Raw genomic sequence first — 17,742 nt, forward strand, 5'->3', positions numbered from 1 at the left:
GAGATGAGAAACAGAGAAAGAGAATCCTGAAGATATAACAGGACCCCTGGATCCAGCCATTCCTGAATTCAATTACCTTTGGATTTTTTTTTCCAGTTATGTGAGCTGATATTCTTTTGTTGTTGTTGTTGTTGTTGTTGTTAAGACAGTTCTAATTGCCTTTCTGCCACTTGCTACCAAAAGGCTTCTGAATGATATATAGAGGGATCTGCAAGAGCAAAGGCATGTGTAGACATGCGTGGCATAGATTCATTCACTCATTAAACTCCTTTTGGTCATCTCTGTGTTGGGCTCTATGCAGAATACGGGAAAACAAAGGCCAGGATGTTTCTTCCTCTGGCTAGATCCAGGAAGGGATCACGGGGGCCTAAAGCCAATGGCTGCCCAAGCACCAATTAGGAAAAGCCAATGGTGAGCTGGTGAGAGTTGGCAGGGACCCAGTGCTCCTCTGCCCTGCCTCCATACATTGTGGAGAGCAGGCTTTGCCCAGTGCTAGCCCCTGAGTCATCTGGTCCATCAGATTTGCTGCACGAGGTCCTTGGGAGGCTGATCTCTCTTCAGTTCTGAACACACTACGGTAACCACGGAGGAAGGGAGACACCGCGCTCATCATAGCATTGATGATGGTGCTGACCTAGAAGCTGACAACAGTACAACCGAGACACTGAGTATGACCTTGATCACAGTGTGACCTAATCATAATTTTGACCATAGCACGGCCAGGTTACTGTCCAAACCAAGGTCAGAACAATGACCACAGATGACGGACAGTGATCATGAATCTGAGCACATTAGAGCCAGGAAACTGACCATCACACTGACCATAATACATCCAGGAATGGCCCACGGAGACCACAATACTAACCACTCTTCTGACCCCAGTAGAACCAGGGTGCTGAGGGCAGCACGGAGCCCACTTCAGTAGGATACTGACCACAGTGTGATCAGGACACAGATTGCTACTGACCACAGCTGTGGTTGTGACCACAGCATAGAACGTATTGGCCAGGGTCCAGTCAGAAAAACAGAGCTCACACCAGGTATTCAATAGCAAAATTTCAGACGAGGATTTAGCCACAGAGCTAAATCCACAGAGATGTTAGTTAAGCTTTAAGAGTAAAAGGAGAAGATGAATGGACTCTACAGTGAGTACAAGCCACCATCTTCCCAAGAGCTGATGTAGCTGAAGGGAGGAAGTAGTTACCAGAGTCCAGAACCTGCCACCACCACCTGGTAGGAGCTGAACCACAGCGGGGACTCCCATCCCAGTGGGGCTGAGACCACAGAGACAGAACACAGAGATACCCAAAGTGGAGAGAGAGGGAGAAATACTCTGGCTTCTTCCCACTCTCTCCTCCCCGCTCCCCACCTCAACCTCTCCTCAGGCCTCCTATTGGCTGAGCCTAGCTAGATGCAAGGGAGCCTGGGAAATGTAGTTCACAGGGGCCCCACCCCTGAAACAGAGCAGAGCTGAGGAAGGATGGGGAGTGTACCTAACAGCGCTGGACCAATGTCGACCACATAACACAGGCCATGCTTGACCATCATAATGACCATCTCAGAGCGCAGAGGATATCGTTCAGGGTCCTGAAATACAGCTCTCATAAAGGCATGACTCTGTGATAAATGGGCCTGGTGAGAGTTGGCAGGGACCCCCTGCCCTCAGAGTTGACCACAGCCCACACTTGAGCAAAAGCTTCTGGTTCACACCAACCAACATCCCTTTCCTAGTCTACACCTACCACAGGCTTGGTCTGAGGAGTCAGCAAAGGACCACATCCCATCTACCTGGGAAGAGGAGGTAGAGGGATGGATGAGATGCCTTCGCTGGCTCAGATTTGGTTCTGTGTCCCACACCCCATGGCCAGTCTGCCCAACTCCATGCTTCACTGTGGTACTGCTCTCTGGGGATTGAGCACTGGCTGGGTGCTCTATTTGCTCAAGAGCCACAGATGTCTTCAGACACCTCCATGAGGAAACAGGTCTCCCAAGAGAAGGAAAGCTCTTTGCCCAAGGTTACATGGCCAAGAAGTGACAGACCCAGGGTCAAACCCAGTTCTACTGGAAAATAAGCTCTTTTCTTGCTTTGACAAAACCTTCCATAACCTGTTACCTGCATGGCATGCAGCAGGGTCAGAAAAATGCCAGGCCAACCCCCTACGCCCCCCCATGGATGGCTGATTCCTCTGTAACACGACTTGCTTGCTCCCCCCACCCAAAAAGCTATTGAGGGGCTAAGGGCGGGAAGACGACTGCAGAGACAGGGAGAAGCAGAGGAAGGCTGGAGACAGGGCAAGGACTTCTTATGCAGAGGGCTTCTCGGTGGAGGCAGCGCTGTTAAGATTTTGATCTGGTCCCTCATCTTGGGCCTTTGAAACGGGAGTGGGAAACTGTCTCAGGTGTGGCGGGGAAGGGGAGATTGAGGAAGAAGGGCCTGGGGAATGGGGTGGGAGGGGAGAGCGAAAGCCAGACATCCCGTTTGGGAGCCAGGCCCACGCAACTGGTCGCTGGTCCATCCGCCTCCCGCCCCCATTTATGTCCCTCTTTGTTCCAACTCTGTCCCACCCCCGTGTCCCGGCGAGGACCCCCCCTTTCCTCGACGTCCCATTCCACAAGCTGTGCCTCAGTTTCTCTGTCGATTCTTGAGTTCCTTAAGGAGGGGGCCTCTCGATCTCTCTCCCTCGTTACCAGGCCTTCCTCCTACTCCCCCGGCCCCTCGATCCCCATCCCACCCCCATCTGCAACGTGGGAAAGGTCCTGCGAGGCTGAAATTTACCAACACGTGACGAACCCCTCCCCCATCTCCGTGAGCCACCCCCACGGGGCCTGGTCCCCAGCCCCCGTCCCCGGGCCGGCTCCTCCCCCTTCCCCGCCCCCAGACCCACGCGGGGTCGGCGCCCGCAGACGAGCTGGGGGCGGGGCGGGGGGCGGAGCCCGCAACAAAGACTCGGAGCGCGCGAGGGGGGCGGGGGCGGGGCGGAATCCCGGCCGCCGGCGAGGCGGGGGAGGCGGCGGCGAGGGTCGCCCCGGCCGGGCGGGGTCGCGCAAGGTGGCGGTCCCCGCGCCCAGGCGCCGCTCGGGCGGGCGGGGGGCCGGGACGCCGGGCGGGGGGCGCGTCATGTGGCCGCTCACGGTCCCGCCGCTGCTGCTGCTGCTGCTGTGCTCAGGCCTCGCCGGACAGGTAGGGGCCCGGCGGGCAGGTGCAGGCGCCAAGGGCTCCAGGAGGGGCGAGGCTCCTAGAGGGTCCCTACAGAAACGCGATTGGGGGCTCCTCAAGCCCCCCCCGGGGCTGAGAGGGGCGGGGGTCGCAGCGGGGGAGGGGCTGGGATGGCCACCCCGGCTTTGGGGAAGGGAAGGGGGGGCTTCACATCCAGCCTCGAGCTGAGATGGCTGGGGGGCACAGTCCAGCCCCAGCCTCGGGGTTCTCAAGCTGTCGGTGACCCGGAGCCCACCCCTGCCATCTCCCCGAAGCTGAGTGGGGTTTTGGGGGCAACTTCAGGGGGCCTTGGGCTGTTGCTTACCCTTCGCTCCCCCATTCTGGCAGGAGGTGCCCCCATTCTGCAGCCCCTCTCTCCTCACCTGCACCCCCGGTGTGGGGAAGGGGGCGGGACTCACGTGTGAGTGACTGGTGGGGACGTGTGTGAGGTGCTGGAGGGGTGCTGGGTAAATGTGTGTGTCTGTGTCACGGCTGGGTGTGACAGAGTTTGTGTGCTTGGCTGTGCCTGAGTTGGGATGTGATGGGAGAGGGTGTCTGTACGTGAGGGACAGAGTCCGTGTGTGACAGTGGGAGGCTGTGGCTGGAGGGTTGATGTGACAGTGCGAGGCTTGTGAGCCTGCCACCTGGAGTTGTGTGTCTGTGTGACTGGTGGTGTGACAGCGAGCGAGGATTGTGTTAATCCTGGCGGTATTTGGGCAACTGAAGCTGGGTGGTGTAGAAGTCTGTGCATAAAGAGCTGTGTGTGTCCCCACGATTCTGTCCATCTGCCCGGGTGCTGCACACAATGTGTGTGACCAGGTGTGTGGCTGTGGGAGAGTTTGGGGTGGCCGTGTGCTATTCTGTGCCTTTGAGCAAATCACTCCAAGAGGGAGGGTTGAAGAGCAGGAGCTGTGTGTGCAAACGTGTACATCCATGCATCTGTGTGTGTGTGTGTGTGTGTGTGTGTGTGTGTTGGTGCCTTGTACTCTCCATTCATGCTTTCACAGAAACAAGTCTTCCTTCTCCTAGTAGCCCCATCTCTTGGGCAGGCTTAGGGGGCCTTGCAAAATGGGAATGGGTGTCCCAGTTTTCTTCAGCTGTTGGGAAACCTCTTTTCTCCTCCATCTTGGACGTCAGCGCCTCCTCAAGTTCTCAGATCCGTAGGAGCTCGGAGAGAAAGCTGGAATCTAAAATAATAATTATAATACAGCTAACATTTATTAAGTGCTTATTATGTGCTGGGCGCCGCTTCAAGCACATGGTATGAAAGAAGGCATTTAACCCTGCTGGCACCTACTGGTGGGCGTTCTTGTTACCTTCATTTTACAGACAGAGAAACTGAGGCACGGAAAAGTTAAGTGGCTTGTCAGGCTCAGATAGCTCAGGAGTGGCAGAGCTGGGATTGAACAAAAGGCAGTCTAGGTTCCTTTTTTTTTTTTTTAATTATTTATGATAGTCACAGAGAGAGAGGCAGAGACACAGAGGGAGAAGCAGGCTCCATGCACCGGGAGCCTGATGTGGGATTCGATCCCGGGTCTCTAGGATCGCGCCCTGGGCCAAAGGCAGGCGCTAAACCGCTGCGCCACCCAGGGATCCCAAGGCAGTCTAGTTCCTAAACCCACACACGTTTACCTTCCTGTTAAATAATCCACTTCACAGGTGTGGACAGTGCCTGTGTAGAAACTAGAAGAGTTTTTTGTTTTTGTTTTTGTTTTTGTTTTTGTTTTTTTTTAGCTCAGAGGAAAAACAGTCCTGGCACCTTCTCTTGCCCGGTCCAGAGAAGAAAGGAATCAGACCCTTCTAGGCACCCCAAGGGGCGTTGGGAGCCCTGGAGGTCACTTCTAAATAGGACCTCCATGCCATAGGGAGAGGTTGTGGGGTCCCATCCCTCCGTTCTCGTTTCCCCATCCAAGGCCCCACATTCTGGCTGGGATGGGAAGTGTGCTCAGTACCTGGCATCAGACCGCACACAGTAGATGCTCGATTGATCTATCAGCCAGAGAGAAGAGAGACCAAAAGTGCCTTAAGGTAGAGAGAATGCTGGCAAAAAATGGACCGGGAGTGAAGGTAAATTTGGTTTCCCTGGGAATCACCACCTCGGGATTCTCCTCCCCCCTTGCTAGAACCTGGGGAACTCTAGATTTTTTGACCTGTCGCCACGATTGGCCGGTGGTGCAGGAGAAGGCAGTGGAAGGTGCTGTTGGGGGTTGAGTTTAGAGACCCCTGGATGGAGACGGAGCCGTGTGGGGGCGGCGCCAAGCGGGACTGCTTGGGGGCGGGGCTAAGCTGGGTTCGGAAGGCGGGGCTAAACGCTGGATGGGGCGGGGTTAAACTGGGGTAAATCAGTTGGGGCAGGTGGGGTCCTGCAACTGGCTGCAGTGCCTCCAGGCGGCCACCCTGGGTACTGCAGCGTCACAAACTGGTCTCTGCCCCTAGCGGCCCACCCAGCCTGGCGCCCCAGAGAAGGAAAGGCTCTGAAGAATGAGTGCGTGTCCCCTCTCTACCCCCACCCCCCGCCGTCTCTTCCCAGAGCCCCCTTCTCAGACCCTGATGGGCCCTGGGCTCCACCAGGGGTCCCTGCTAGAAATCCTTCATTTGTCCTTTCCATCAACAGATGCGATTAAGCATTGGGATGATAGCCATGAACCAAGTTGTCAAATCCCTGCCCTCCTGGAACTGATCGTCTGACGGGAGAAACAGGCAGGAACTGAATAAATATATAATACAGTGTCAACAACGAAATGAATATATAATACAATGCAAGTGGTGTGAAGAATAAAAACACAGGATAAAGGGGATTAAAGAGTGATTGTGGTGGTGTGGGTGGCTATTTTAACAGGTGCGGTCAGAGACTTTGTCTCAAAGGAGGTGGTATTTGAGATGACCCCTGAAGGAGGTCAGAGAGGATGCCTTCTGAATATCCAGGGGAAGGGCGTTCAAGGCAGAGGGAATAACAAGTGCAAAGGCCCCGAGGTGAGAACATCTTGGTATATTTGAGGAGCAGTAAGGAGGCTGGTGTGTCTGGAGAGGAGTGAGGGGAGGGGAGTTTGGGGGAGAAATGAGGCCAGGTAAGCCAGGAGGGGCCAGACCAAGTGGGAACTTGTGGGCTATAGACAGGAGTTTGGATTTGACCCTGAGAACAGGAAGTGGCACTGGTCAGAGGAGTCATCCATCCATCCATCCATCCATCCATCTACCTAGGGTCTGTGTCAGATGTTCTGGGTCTGGCCTGTGTGTGCCTTGAAGACTACCAGGTAGCTTTCCCTGTGGGAAATATGCCCACTTCCTGACTACTGAGAAGCCCTCCCTGAGATCTAGCTATAGATCTGGCTTAGCCACTCTCTGGATTGGAAGTCATCTCTTCCCTGGGGTCCCCACAGGATGCGAGAGGAGGAGGAGTTCAGTTTGTACTGCATACCTCAGGGCCTTTGCACTGCCATTCCCTCTTCCTGGCACACTGTTCCCTTCCTCTCCTTTTATTTAAATGACACCTCCTCCAAGAGACCCACCTTGACCAACCATCTAAAATAACCTCCCCACAGCCACTCTCTAAGTTCTTATTCTATTATTTTTCTTCATAGCCTGTCAGTACCTCTCCACAATTTGTTTATTCATTCATTGTCTGTCTCCCCCTAGAGTGGTAACTCATCGGTATCTAATGGGCTTTGTTGTATCTCTGGTGCCTACCGGATAGGCACACACAGAGCCTGGCACACAGTAGGTTCTTAACAGACATCTGTTAAAATAAAAACTTGAGGGATCCCTGGGTGGCGCAGTGGTTTAGCGCCTGCCTTTGGCCCAGGGCGCGATCCTGGAGACCCGGGATCAAGTCCCATGTCGGGCTCCCGGTGCATGGAGCCATCTTCTCCCTCTGCCTGTGTCTCTGCCTCTCTCTCTCTCTCTCTCTCACTGTGTGACTATCATTAAAAACAAAACTTGAGGGGAACCTGGGTGGCTCAGTCAGTTAAGCTTCTGCCTTTGGCTCAGGTCATGATCCCGGGGTCCTGGGACAGAGCCCTGCATCTTTCTCCCTGCTCAGCGGGGAGTCTGCTTCTCCCTCTGCCCCTCACCCCATTCTCTCTCTCTCTCAAATAAAGACAATCTAAAAAAATAAATAAATAAAATAAATAAATAAATAAATAAATAAATAAATAAATAAAAACTTGAATGAATGGCTGAATCTCCCTCCTCCTCCCACAGAGTCTCTTTGTTTCTCAAACAGTGGGACTCTTGTACTAAAGGGGGAGGGCGGTGAGGGACCAACTGTCCCCTTGGGCCATCCCCTACCCATTTCAAATCAACCACTGCTCTTGGATCAGAAGCATCAGGAAAACCCATCGTCTTCTTTTTTTTTTCTTTTATGATTTAATTTATTCATGAGAGATAGAGGGGGGTGGGCAGAGACACAGGCAGAGGGAGAAGCGGGCTCCTCACTCAATGTGAGACTCGATCCCAGGACCCCAGGGTCACAACCTGAGCCAAAGGCAGACACTCAATCTCTGAGCCACCCAGGCTTCCCAATCCATCTTCTTCATTTGTGCCTCAAATTCCACCATTACAGAGCACCACCATTTGGGGTTAACACTCTGTTCTCCTGGGTTCCTTTAGAAAATGTTAATGTCCCAGGTGGAGGGAAGTAAAATGAAGTCTTGAGGACTCTCTGATAAATGAATTGGACATTTTCTTCCTAGGGAAGGGGGGGTGGGGGGGTGGAATGTCAAGCCCCGGTTCCAGATGAAAGAGCTGGGGTGACACCTAGTGGTAAAATGAGGTTTGTGCAGAGATTGTGCGTGTCCCCGTGGCTCTGGTGAAGGTGCGCACACCAAAGGCGTGTCTGTGCCAGGGTAGGGCAACCGAGTCACTAGCCACAGGTGCAAAATTGAAGGGGATGCCAAAGAAAAAAGTCAGAAATCAAAATAAGTAATATTTTTAAAAATCAAAATGAATGCAAAAATATCTGTGCTACGGGGGTGCCTGGGTGGTGCTGTCGGTTAAGCAGCTAAGCGTCTGCCTTTGGCTCAGGTCATGATCTTGGGGTCCTGGGAGGGAGCCCTGCATCGGACTCTGTGCTCAGTGGGAGTCTGCATCTCCCTCTCCCTCTGTCCCCCACCTCCCCCATTCCTGCTTGTCCTCTCTGCTCTCTCTCTTAAATAAGTAAATAAAATCTTTAAAAAGTCTGTGATACAAAATATCAAAATTTTAAACAAACACAGGAACTCACCCTGCACTTGAATGACTCATATCACTTGCCTCACTACCCCTGGGCCTACAGGAGTTCATCTGTGGCATCGATGGGGGTGTATGTGTGTGTGTATGTTTTAGAACCACAGACTTGGCATTGACCACGCTGGGCACAGGGACACGTTTGTGCCATAATCATGTTTGTGGGTATGTGTACACGGTTTGTCATATGGGTTGACCATGTGCCTGTGGATGGGTTTCTCATGAGCCTGGCATCTGAGATGGGCAATGACTTTTGTCCCCAGAGTTCAGCGTCAGTGCCCAGGAGGCAGTAAGTTGCTGTTTTCACTTATTCTTGCACTCATGTGTTCATTTGGAAAGCTCTCATTGGGAGTCTTCTGTATTTTGAGCCTCACGCCAGACAACAATGTCTGGGTGACGACGTGAGCTCTTCAGGGGTGGGGTGGAAGATTTAACTTCTCGGAAGCTGAGTCTGGCTATGCAGGAAGAAAGGAGTTGTGACAGAGCGAGAGAGTTGTTCCCACTTTTTGAGACCTCTTGTCTGAGAACACCGATATGTCTTCCTGCCCAGCGGAGGGCTGGTGCATCTCACAGCCTCATCTATCCAGCTCAGCCACGCACCAAGGAGAAATCAGGAAGAGCTGAGAGGAGTCAGAGTAGAGTCTGTGAAGTCTACGTGCAGAAGCGTATTTGCGTTGCTTCTGGGAGCCCCTGGAGGCTCCCTCGGTGCCTGTTTACTCTTACTTTACACATAGTTCTAGCCACCTGGGCAGCTAGCATCTCAGCCCTGTTTAGCAGATGAGTCAACAGGAAGTCACAGCGTGAAAAGAAAGAAACCAAAGGCAAAGTCAGTTGAAGCCACTGAATGAAATGGCAAATAGCTCCTCACCTTTGAGGCTCATGATAGGCACATGATAAACCAGATTCTTTCTTTTCCTAACGTCTCAAGTCATTTCTACATGAAAGACACCAAGCAAGCCACTGGGCACATGGAAGCGTGTGGCACAACCCACCGTGGAGTAGTTCTCAGGACTAAGTGAGGGTGTGTGGGTCTGTGTGTGTTTATTTTTTTTTTTAATTTTTAAAAATACTTTATTCAGGGATCCCTGGGTGGTGCAGCGGTTTAGCGCCTGCCTTTGGCCCAGGGCGCGATCCTGGAGACCCAGGATCGAATCCCACGTCGGGCTCCCGGTGCATGGAGCCTGCTTCTCCCTCTGCCTGTGTCTCTGCCTCTCTCTCTCTCTCACTGTGTGCCTATCATAAATAAATAAATAAATAAATAATTTTTAAAAATATTTTATTCATTTATTCATAAGAGACACACAGAGAGGCAGAGACACAGGCAGAGGGAGAAGCAGGCTCCATGCAAGGAGCCTGACGTAGGACTTGATCCTGGGACTCTGGGATCACGCCCTGGGCTGAAGGCAGCACTAAACCACTGAGCCACCCAGGCTGCCCCTCTGTGTGTGTTTATTTTTATTTATTTATTTATTTATTTTTAATTTTTATTTATTTATGATAGTCACAGAGAGAGAGAGAGAGAGAGAGAGAGAGAGGCAGAGACATAGGCAGAGGGAGAAGCAGGCTCCATGCACCGGGAGCCCGACGTGGGATTCGATCCCGGATCTCCAGGATCGCGCCCTGGGCCAAAGGCAGGCGCCAAACCGCTGCGCTACCCAGGGATCCCTCTGTGTGTGTTTAAATGAAGAGTTGTTGTTGTTTTTTTTAATGTGGCAAAATACACATAACAAAATTCACCATCTTAGCCATTTTTATTTTTAGTTTTTTAAAGATTTTATTTATTTATTCATGAGAGACACAGAGAGAGAGGCAGAGACACAGGCAGAGGGAGAAGCAGGCTCCTCACAGGGAGCCTGATGCGGAACTCGATCCCAGGACCCCAGGGTCATGCCCTGAGCTGAAGGCAGACGCTCTACCACTGAGCCACCCGGGCATCCCCTATCTTAGCCATTTTTAAACGTACGATTCTCTAGTGTTAACTCCATTCACATTGTTCTGCAACCACATCCATCCCCAGAACTCTGTTCATCTTACAAAACTGAACTTCTATCTATTTTTTTTTAAGATTTTACTTATTTATTCATGAGAGACTGAGAGAGAGAGAGAGGCAGAGACACAGGCAGAGGGAGAAGCAGGCTCCATGCAGGGAGCCTGATGTGGGACTTGATCCCGGGACTCCAGGATCATGCCCTGCGCGGAAGGCAGGCACTAAAGTGCTGAGCCACCCAGGGATTCCCTGAACTTCTGTCTATTAAACAACCCCTCATTCCCTTCTCCGGCCCCCGGGAACCCCCTTCTGCTTTCTGTGTCTTTGATTTTGACTACTCTAGGTGCCTCCTATGAGTGGAATCATGCAGTATTTGTCTTTTTGTGGTTGGCTTATTTCACTCCACATCGTGTCCTCAACGCTCATCCCACGTTGTGGCAGGTGTTAGCATTTGCTTCCTCTTGAAGGTTGAATAGGATTCCATTGTATGGACGTTTTGTTTCTCCATCCTTCAGTAGACATTTGGGTTGCTTCCACCTTTTGCCTATTGTGAATGGTGCCGCTGTGAACAGGAGGTGTGGATATCTCTTTGGGACCTCACTTCTGACTCTCTCGGGTGTACACCCATAAGTGGGATTGCCGCCATACTACACCATTTTACATTCCCACCAACAGTGGGGCTCCAGTTTCTCTACATCCTCGCCAACGTTGATGTTACTACTTGACTTTTTGGCTTTAGCTCATCCCAGTGCATGTGATGTGATCTCTCACTGTGGTTTTGATTTGCATTTCCTGAAGAGTTAGTGATGTTGGGCTTCTTTTCACGTGTTTATTGTTGTTCCTATATCTTCTTCGGAGACTTGTCAAGTGTTTTGTCCAGGTTTTTAGTCTGGTTGTTTGTTTTTCTGTTTAGTAAAAGATGAGAGAGTGAGAGGGATGGGCTGGGAGGAGGGGCAGAGGGAGAAGGAGAGAGAAGCTTACACAGGCTCTGCGCTGGGCACGGACGCAGGGCTTGATCCCACCACGCTGAGATCATGACCTGAGCTGAAATCAAGAGTTGGACACCTAATCCACTGAGCCACTCAAGAACCCCTAAGTAAAAGTTTTTAAAGCCAGGAATGAGATCTGGTTGGATCTGGGTGAGGGCCAGAGCCTCTGGCTATAACATGGAAGACCCTGGAATCAGAGATTAAAGGCATAAAGCCAGAATCACGACAGGAACTGACAAGGCATGAGGCCTAGCAGCACTAACATTTGGGGAATGGAAGGAGTGTACCTCTCATTGTCTGGGGTCTGAAGTCCTTGACAAAAACAATCATCTCAAAAAAAAAAAAAAAAAAAAACAAAAAAAAAACAACCATCTCCTTCCCAGTCTCTTCCTGGAATTCTGAACCAGGCAGGAAAGTGGAGATGACAAGAGGGGTGTGGGGCCCCGAGACTTTTGGGGAGACAAAAGCGAGACGTGTTTCAACACCATTCCCAAACACTTGCTATCACCAAGCAAAATGCTGAAAGCAGGCGTAGGCTAGAAGATTAACGCCGTTTGTGTTCTGAGGCGTGCAAAGCTGCGTATGTGCGAACACAAATTCATGCCTTTCTTACGTGTGGATGAAAGAGGCCACGTGGCAAAGAACACTTAGTTTTGCTTGGCTTGTGTTTTGTTTTTGTTTTCTTTTTTGGTTTGTGGTTCTTAGCTTTTCTGCCAGAAAGTCCTATCATTTTTACTTGCTGCACATCAAACAGGGATGGAACTTATACCTGAATTCATATATTTGAGTAAATTTTCTTCTCGACATAAAGCCTATCGAGAGAGAAGTATGCAGATCATAAAGGGGCAGCTTGATAAATTGTCTCGAAGTGACATGGTGTTACCAGCACCAGGTAAAAACAAAAACAAAAACAAAAATTTCAAAAATCCAGAAGCCCCCCTCATACGCCTTCTAGTTTACACCTGCTCCCCCAAGAGTTACTGCTAAGCTAATGCTCCCGAGTTTGGCCAGCTTTGTAATTTTTTTTTCCAGCTTTGTAATTTAATGAAGTCATGAGGTATGTTGTTTTTGCAGCCCAGCTTGTTTTGCTTAACATTATGTTTGTAAGATGCCACCATAATACTGCTTGGTGTTCGTTGCCTGTTTTCGTCATTTTATGGCATTCCATTATGTGGTTATACCATGATGTATTTGTTCTACAGTTTCTGGGCATTTGGGTTGGTGAAGTTTGTGGCTGGCACAAACAGCGCTGATAGAAATATTCTGACACTGTCTTCAGCGAATGCTCGTTGGCATTTCTTTTGGGGACTGGTAAATACTGATTCATTGCATTGGATCATCACAGGGTTAGATTTCTGCAAGCCTCTGGTCACAGTTTTATTGACCAAACAACATGCCACCTAGTTTTATGTATGTTTCTGCTTAAAAACACCTTATTCAATATACATTGTTGATTGATTAGCATCAAACTCATGGCCAAAAGCATTATAACTCACTCCTGAACGAAGCCTATTGACAAGATGTATTTTCTCCAAAGACATGTCACAGCCTGCTTGCACTTAGAAACACTTACACAGCACTTAGCACTGTGCTTGGGGGCCACTTAAAATAGTGAAATCACTAAAAAAAGCACACGAAAATGTGAAAACCTTGGCACTAAAAAGCCAATGAAAAAGATGGTTGTGTATAATTCTCCTCCTAGGTATGTATATGCAGTTGAGTCTCATTATTTGCGGGTTCCATATTGGCAAACTCGCCTACTCACTACAATTTATTTGTAACCCCAAAATCAATACTCATGGGGCCTTTGTGGTCATTTTTGGACATACACGCAGTGGCAAAAAGTGGAGTCACCAACATGCTGAAACAAGAAGGCAGAGTATGGTCATGTTGGATTTCAGTTGGGAGTCTGTGCGTTGGTGACCCCATTTTTTTTCTGCCACTGCGTGCACGTCCACAAACGACCACAAAGGCCCCATGAGTATTGATTTTGGGGTTACAAATAAATTGTAGTGAGTAGGCGAGTTTGCCAATGTGGAACCCGCAGATAATGAGACTCAACTATATATACCTCGGAGAATTGCTGAGTTGTAGCAGAGGAATAAATTGAGCTTCAGGAGATACTCCCAGTCTTCCAAAGTTCCAGACTCTTCAATTTTTCCATGTACTCTTCCACCTGTAGTGTATGAGCATTCCAGCTGCTGCACATCATCACCAGCACTTGGTGTTGTCTTTCCTTTTCCCTTTAGATAGTGTGGTGGGTGTGTAGTGGTAGCATGTTTTGGATTTAATTTACCTTTCCTGATGATTGATATGAAATACTTTTTCACTTGTTTATCGATCACTCAGTGTTCCCTTTTGCGAAATGCGCTATTATGCTGCCTGCCTTTTTCTTACTGATTTGTAGGAATGTGTGTGCCTGTGTATCCAGATTTTATATCTGTATCTGTATCTATCTACACATATCTTATATAGATTAAATAAGATATGAGTTCTCTGTTGGACGTAAGGATTGCAAATATCTTCTCCCATTCTGTGGCTTGTCTTTTCATTCTCTTAATGGAGTCTTTGATCAATAGAATGTCTTAATTTTAATGTAGCTCAAATAATATTCTTCCCCTTTAAGGTGAGTGCTTGTTAGTGTCCTGTTTTAGAAATCTTTGCCTACCCTCAGAGTAATGAAGATGTTCTTCTTCTTTTTTTTTTTTGAAGATGTTCTTCTATATTTTCTTCTAAAAGATTTATTGTTTACTTTTCACAATTAGATGTACAGTCCATCTGGAATTGATTTTTGCATAGGATATGAGGTAGGGATCAACATTTATTCTTTCCCCTGTGAATATAGGCCCAGTTGACCCAGCACCACGTAGACTCTGGAGCCTGACTGTCTAGGACAGTATCCTGAGGGCCTTTGGAAAATTTAGCATCTCCGTGCCTCTGTTTCCTCATTTTAAAGATGGGAATTGTAATCCTATCTACCGCTACTCAGTGATAGTCTGAGGGTTTAAGTGAGTTATTACATGTACATTGCTGCAAATGATACCTAGCGTGTATAAGTATTCAGTAAACCTTAACAACCATGGTTATTATTTCTGACAGTTGTCAGCTTTTTCCCTCCGGAGAATTTTCAGGTCAGGGAAAAAAACATTTCTTTTCGTGGCTCCTGATTCTGGAGCATTCAGGTTGCTCTAACAGAATACCATTGACTGAGTGGCTCATAAACAACAGATATTGTATTTCTCACAGTTCTGGAGGCTGAAAAGCCTATGATCAAAATGCTGGCAGGTTGGGTGTTTTCTCCCTGTGTTCTTATATGGTGGAAGGGAGACGGAGCTCTCTGAGGTCTCTTTATAAGGATACTAATCAATTCCTGAGGGTGGAGCCACCCTCATGACCTAATCACCTCCCACAGACCTCATCTCCAAATACCATCACGCTGGGGATTAGGTTTCAACATAGGAGTTTGGGGGGGGGTACACAAATACTCAGCCTAAGACACTCCCCAACACCATGCTAAGAGCGATGATGGTGATGGAGAAGAAGGGATACTTTCTTGGGGCTCCTCGCTGGCTCAGTTGGAGGAGCATGTGACTCTTGATCTCAGGGTCCTGAGTTTAAGCCCCACATTGGGTGTAGAGATTACTTACATAAATAAATATTAGGGCTCCTGGGTGGCACACTCAGTTAAGTCTTCAGCTCTTGGTTTCAGCTCAGGTCGTGATCTCAGGGTCATGAAATCCATCCCTGAGTTGGACTCCATGCTCAGCAGAGAATCTGCTTAAGACATTCTCTCTCCCTCTGCCTCTCCCCCATTCTTTCTCTAAAATAAATAAATAAATATATATTTATTAATAAATAAATATATATATATATATTTAAAGAAGGGATACTTTCTGGAGGCATTTTTGCATCAAGATCAGTGAGCATTGGGATGCGTGGGTGGCTCAGTGGTTGAGCCTCTGCCTTCAGCTCAGGACATGTTCCTGGGGTCCGGGATCAACTCCCACATCAGGCTCCTTGCGGGGAGCTTGCTTCTGCTTATGTCTCTGCCTATCTCTCTCTCTGTGTCCCTCATGAATAAATAATAAATAAAAATCTTAAAGATCAGCAGGCATTGGTGCTAGTTTGGATGGAATGGGAGAAGGAAGAGTAAGGGAGGCACAATCTGTAGTTTCTGAGGGTATATCTGGGCCAAGACCAGGGGGAGGCAAACAAGGAAACTGGGGCACAACATTTAAAGACTCATTCTCACATCAGTGCAATTGCAGGGCACCTCAAGGGAGGGGGCTTGAAGGCAAAATTTAAGAATGCCGTGCTTAACAGTTTTATTGAGGTATAATTTACACACCATAAAATCTATCTGTTTAAGTGTGCAATTCGGTGACTTTTTAGTAAATTTGCAGAGTTGGCCAAACATCACCCCAATCCAGTTTTAGGACATTTCCATCACCCCCAGAAGATCCTTTATGCCAATTTGCAGTCCAGACCCACAGCCACCCCCAGTTACAGGCAATCACTAATCTAATTTCTGTCTCTGTTGGTTTGCCTTTTCTGGACATTTTGTGTAGATGGAATCATACAAAATGTGGGTTTTTTTTTTTTTAAGGTTTTATTTATTTGAGAGACAAAGAGTGTGTGCATGAGCTGGGAGAAAGGCAGAGGGAGAAAAGAAGCTGACTCCCCGCTGAGGATGGAGCCCCACATGGGTTCCCAGATCCTGGGATCATGATCTGACCTGGAGGCAGATGCTTAACCAACCGAGCCACCCAGGAACTCCAAAATGTGGCCTTTTGTATCTGGTTTCTTTCACTTAGCAAAATATTCTCAAGGTTCATCCATGTTGTAGCCTGTATCTGTAGTTTGTTCCTTTTTATTGCTGAATAACATTCCCATGTATGGATGTACCACAATTTATCCATTCACTAGTTGATGGGCATTTGGATGGTTTCATTCATGATGAAAATGGTGGCAGGAATATTCACATACAAGTCTTTGAATGGACATATGCACTTATATCTCTTGGTGTTTGTTGGGTCTTATGGTAAGTTTCCGTTTGACTTCTTAAAGATTTTATTTATTATTTATTAATTTTAGGGAGAGAGTGTGAACAGGGGTAGGGAGCAGAGCGGGCAGGGGAGGGAGGGGTAAAGAATTTCAAGCTGACTCATGCTGAGTGCAGAGCTGGATGTAGGACTTTTACCTCATGACCCTGAGATCATAACCTGAGCTGAAACCAAAACTCAGATGCTCCATGGACTGAGCCACCCAGATGCCCCTGTTTAATTTTTTAAGAAATGGCTAAATTGTTTCTCAAAGTGGTTGCAACATTTTATATTCCCACTAGCAATAGGTTCCCATTTCTCCACATCATCACCAGCACCATCTTTCTTTCCTTTTTTTTTTTTTTAGCACCATCTTTCTGACTGAAGTTGTTCTGGTGGGTGTCATGTGCTGTTAGTCCTGTGAAACAGAAGTGGGAATGTCCAAGAAGCAGATGGGCTGGTCTGAACTCCAGCTGGAGATCTGAGCTGCAGACATACCTTTGGGAGCCTCAGCCTCATTTTGTCAGTCAACTAACAACAATTTTTGAGCACCTACTATGTAGCAAGTACCATTCTAAGCCCTGGGGTTTCAGCTGTGAAAAATACAGCCATGTGGGTGCCCTTGTGAAATTGAAGGTGTAGTGGAGGAGACAAACCATAGACCAATAAAAGTAATCTCTCTCTTTCTCCTTCTGCTCCTTCCCTCACCCACAGGCTCCCCCGCAAAATAAGTTAATAAATCTTAAAAAAAAAAAAAAGTAGTGTTCTGGGTAGAGCGGACAGCAATGCACAGCAACAACAAAGGTCCCAAGGTGGGAATGTGCCAGATAGAACCAAAACTTTGGGAGTGGGTGTGATGATCCAGAAACAGTATACAGGTTGAGCCGAGTAGCGACCCAGGACAAAACCCGGTGAGATATAGACATTTAGGGAGAAGGCAGGAGACAGTGATGATGCAGCCAGAGAGGTGCTAGCGGAGCTAGGAAATGATACGTTGTCTCTGAAATCTAAAAAGAAATTACTTTCGAAAAAGAGGAAATGATCCATGAAGACTAACCTATGAGATAACTAATGAGGGCTCATGTGAGGCTGTGGGATAGGCAAACTGGAAGATCACTGCTGCCTTTTGGTGAGAGGAGTTTGGAAGCATTCAGGAGGCAGGGGGTGGTGAGGCAGTAGAGACAGCAAATGCAGGTGTGAGCCTAGACCATTCCTTGGAGGAGCCTGACTGGAAGGAGCGAGGGCAGTTTCCCACAGCAACCAATGGTGAGGGAGTGAGAGAGTATCAGAGGGTTCCAAATTTTC

At 48.6% G+C, this 17,742-nt stretch overlaps 1 protein-coding gene and 1 long non-coding RNA gene across 2 annotated transcripts in view; both read left to right on the plus strand.

The window, feature by feature from the left end:
* The first annotated feature begins 3,028 nt into the window (after positions 1 to 3,028).
* The window catches only part of OLFM2 (olfactomedin 2), a 61,392-nt gene continuing 46,678 nt past the window's right edge, over positions 3,029 to 17,742 (plus strand). The window contains exon 1 of the mRNA XM_072787358.1: positions 3,029 to 3,181. Within this exon, the coding sequence (XP_072643459.1) occupies positions 3,119 to 3,181 (63 nt within the window). The 5' untranslated portion in view covers positions 3,029 to 3,118. The remainder of the gene's footprint in view (positions 3,182 to 17,742) is intronic.
* LOC140610862 (uncharacterized) lies at positions 4,866 to 17,123 on the plus strand. The gene is made up of 3 exons (XR_012012328.1): positions 4,866 to 5,263; positions 5,811 to 5,896; positions 16,805 to 17,123. It is a non-coding gene; the product is annotated as an uncharacterized lncRNA (long non-coding RNA).

The sequence above is a fragment of the Canis lupus genome, chromosome 19 (genome assembly GCF_048164855.1).
Source record: "Canis lupus baileyi chromosome 19, mCanLup2.hap1, whole genome shotgun sequence".
NCBI lineage: Eukaryota > Metazoa > Chordata > Mammalia > Carnivora > Canidae > Canis > Canis lupus.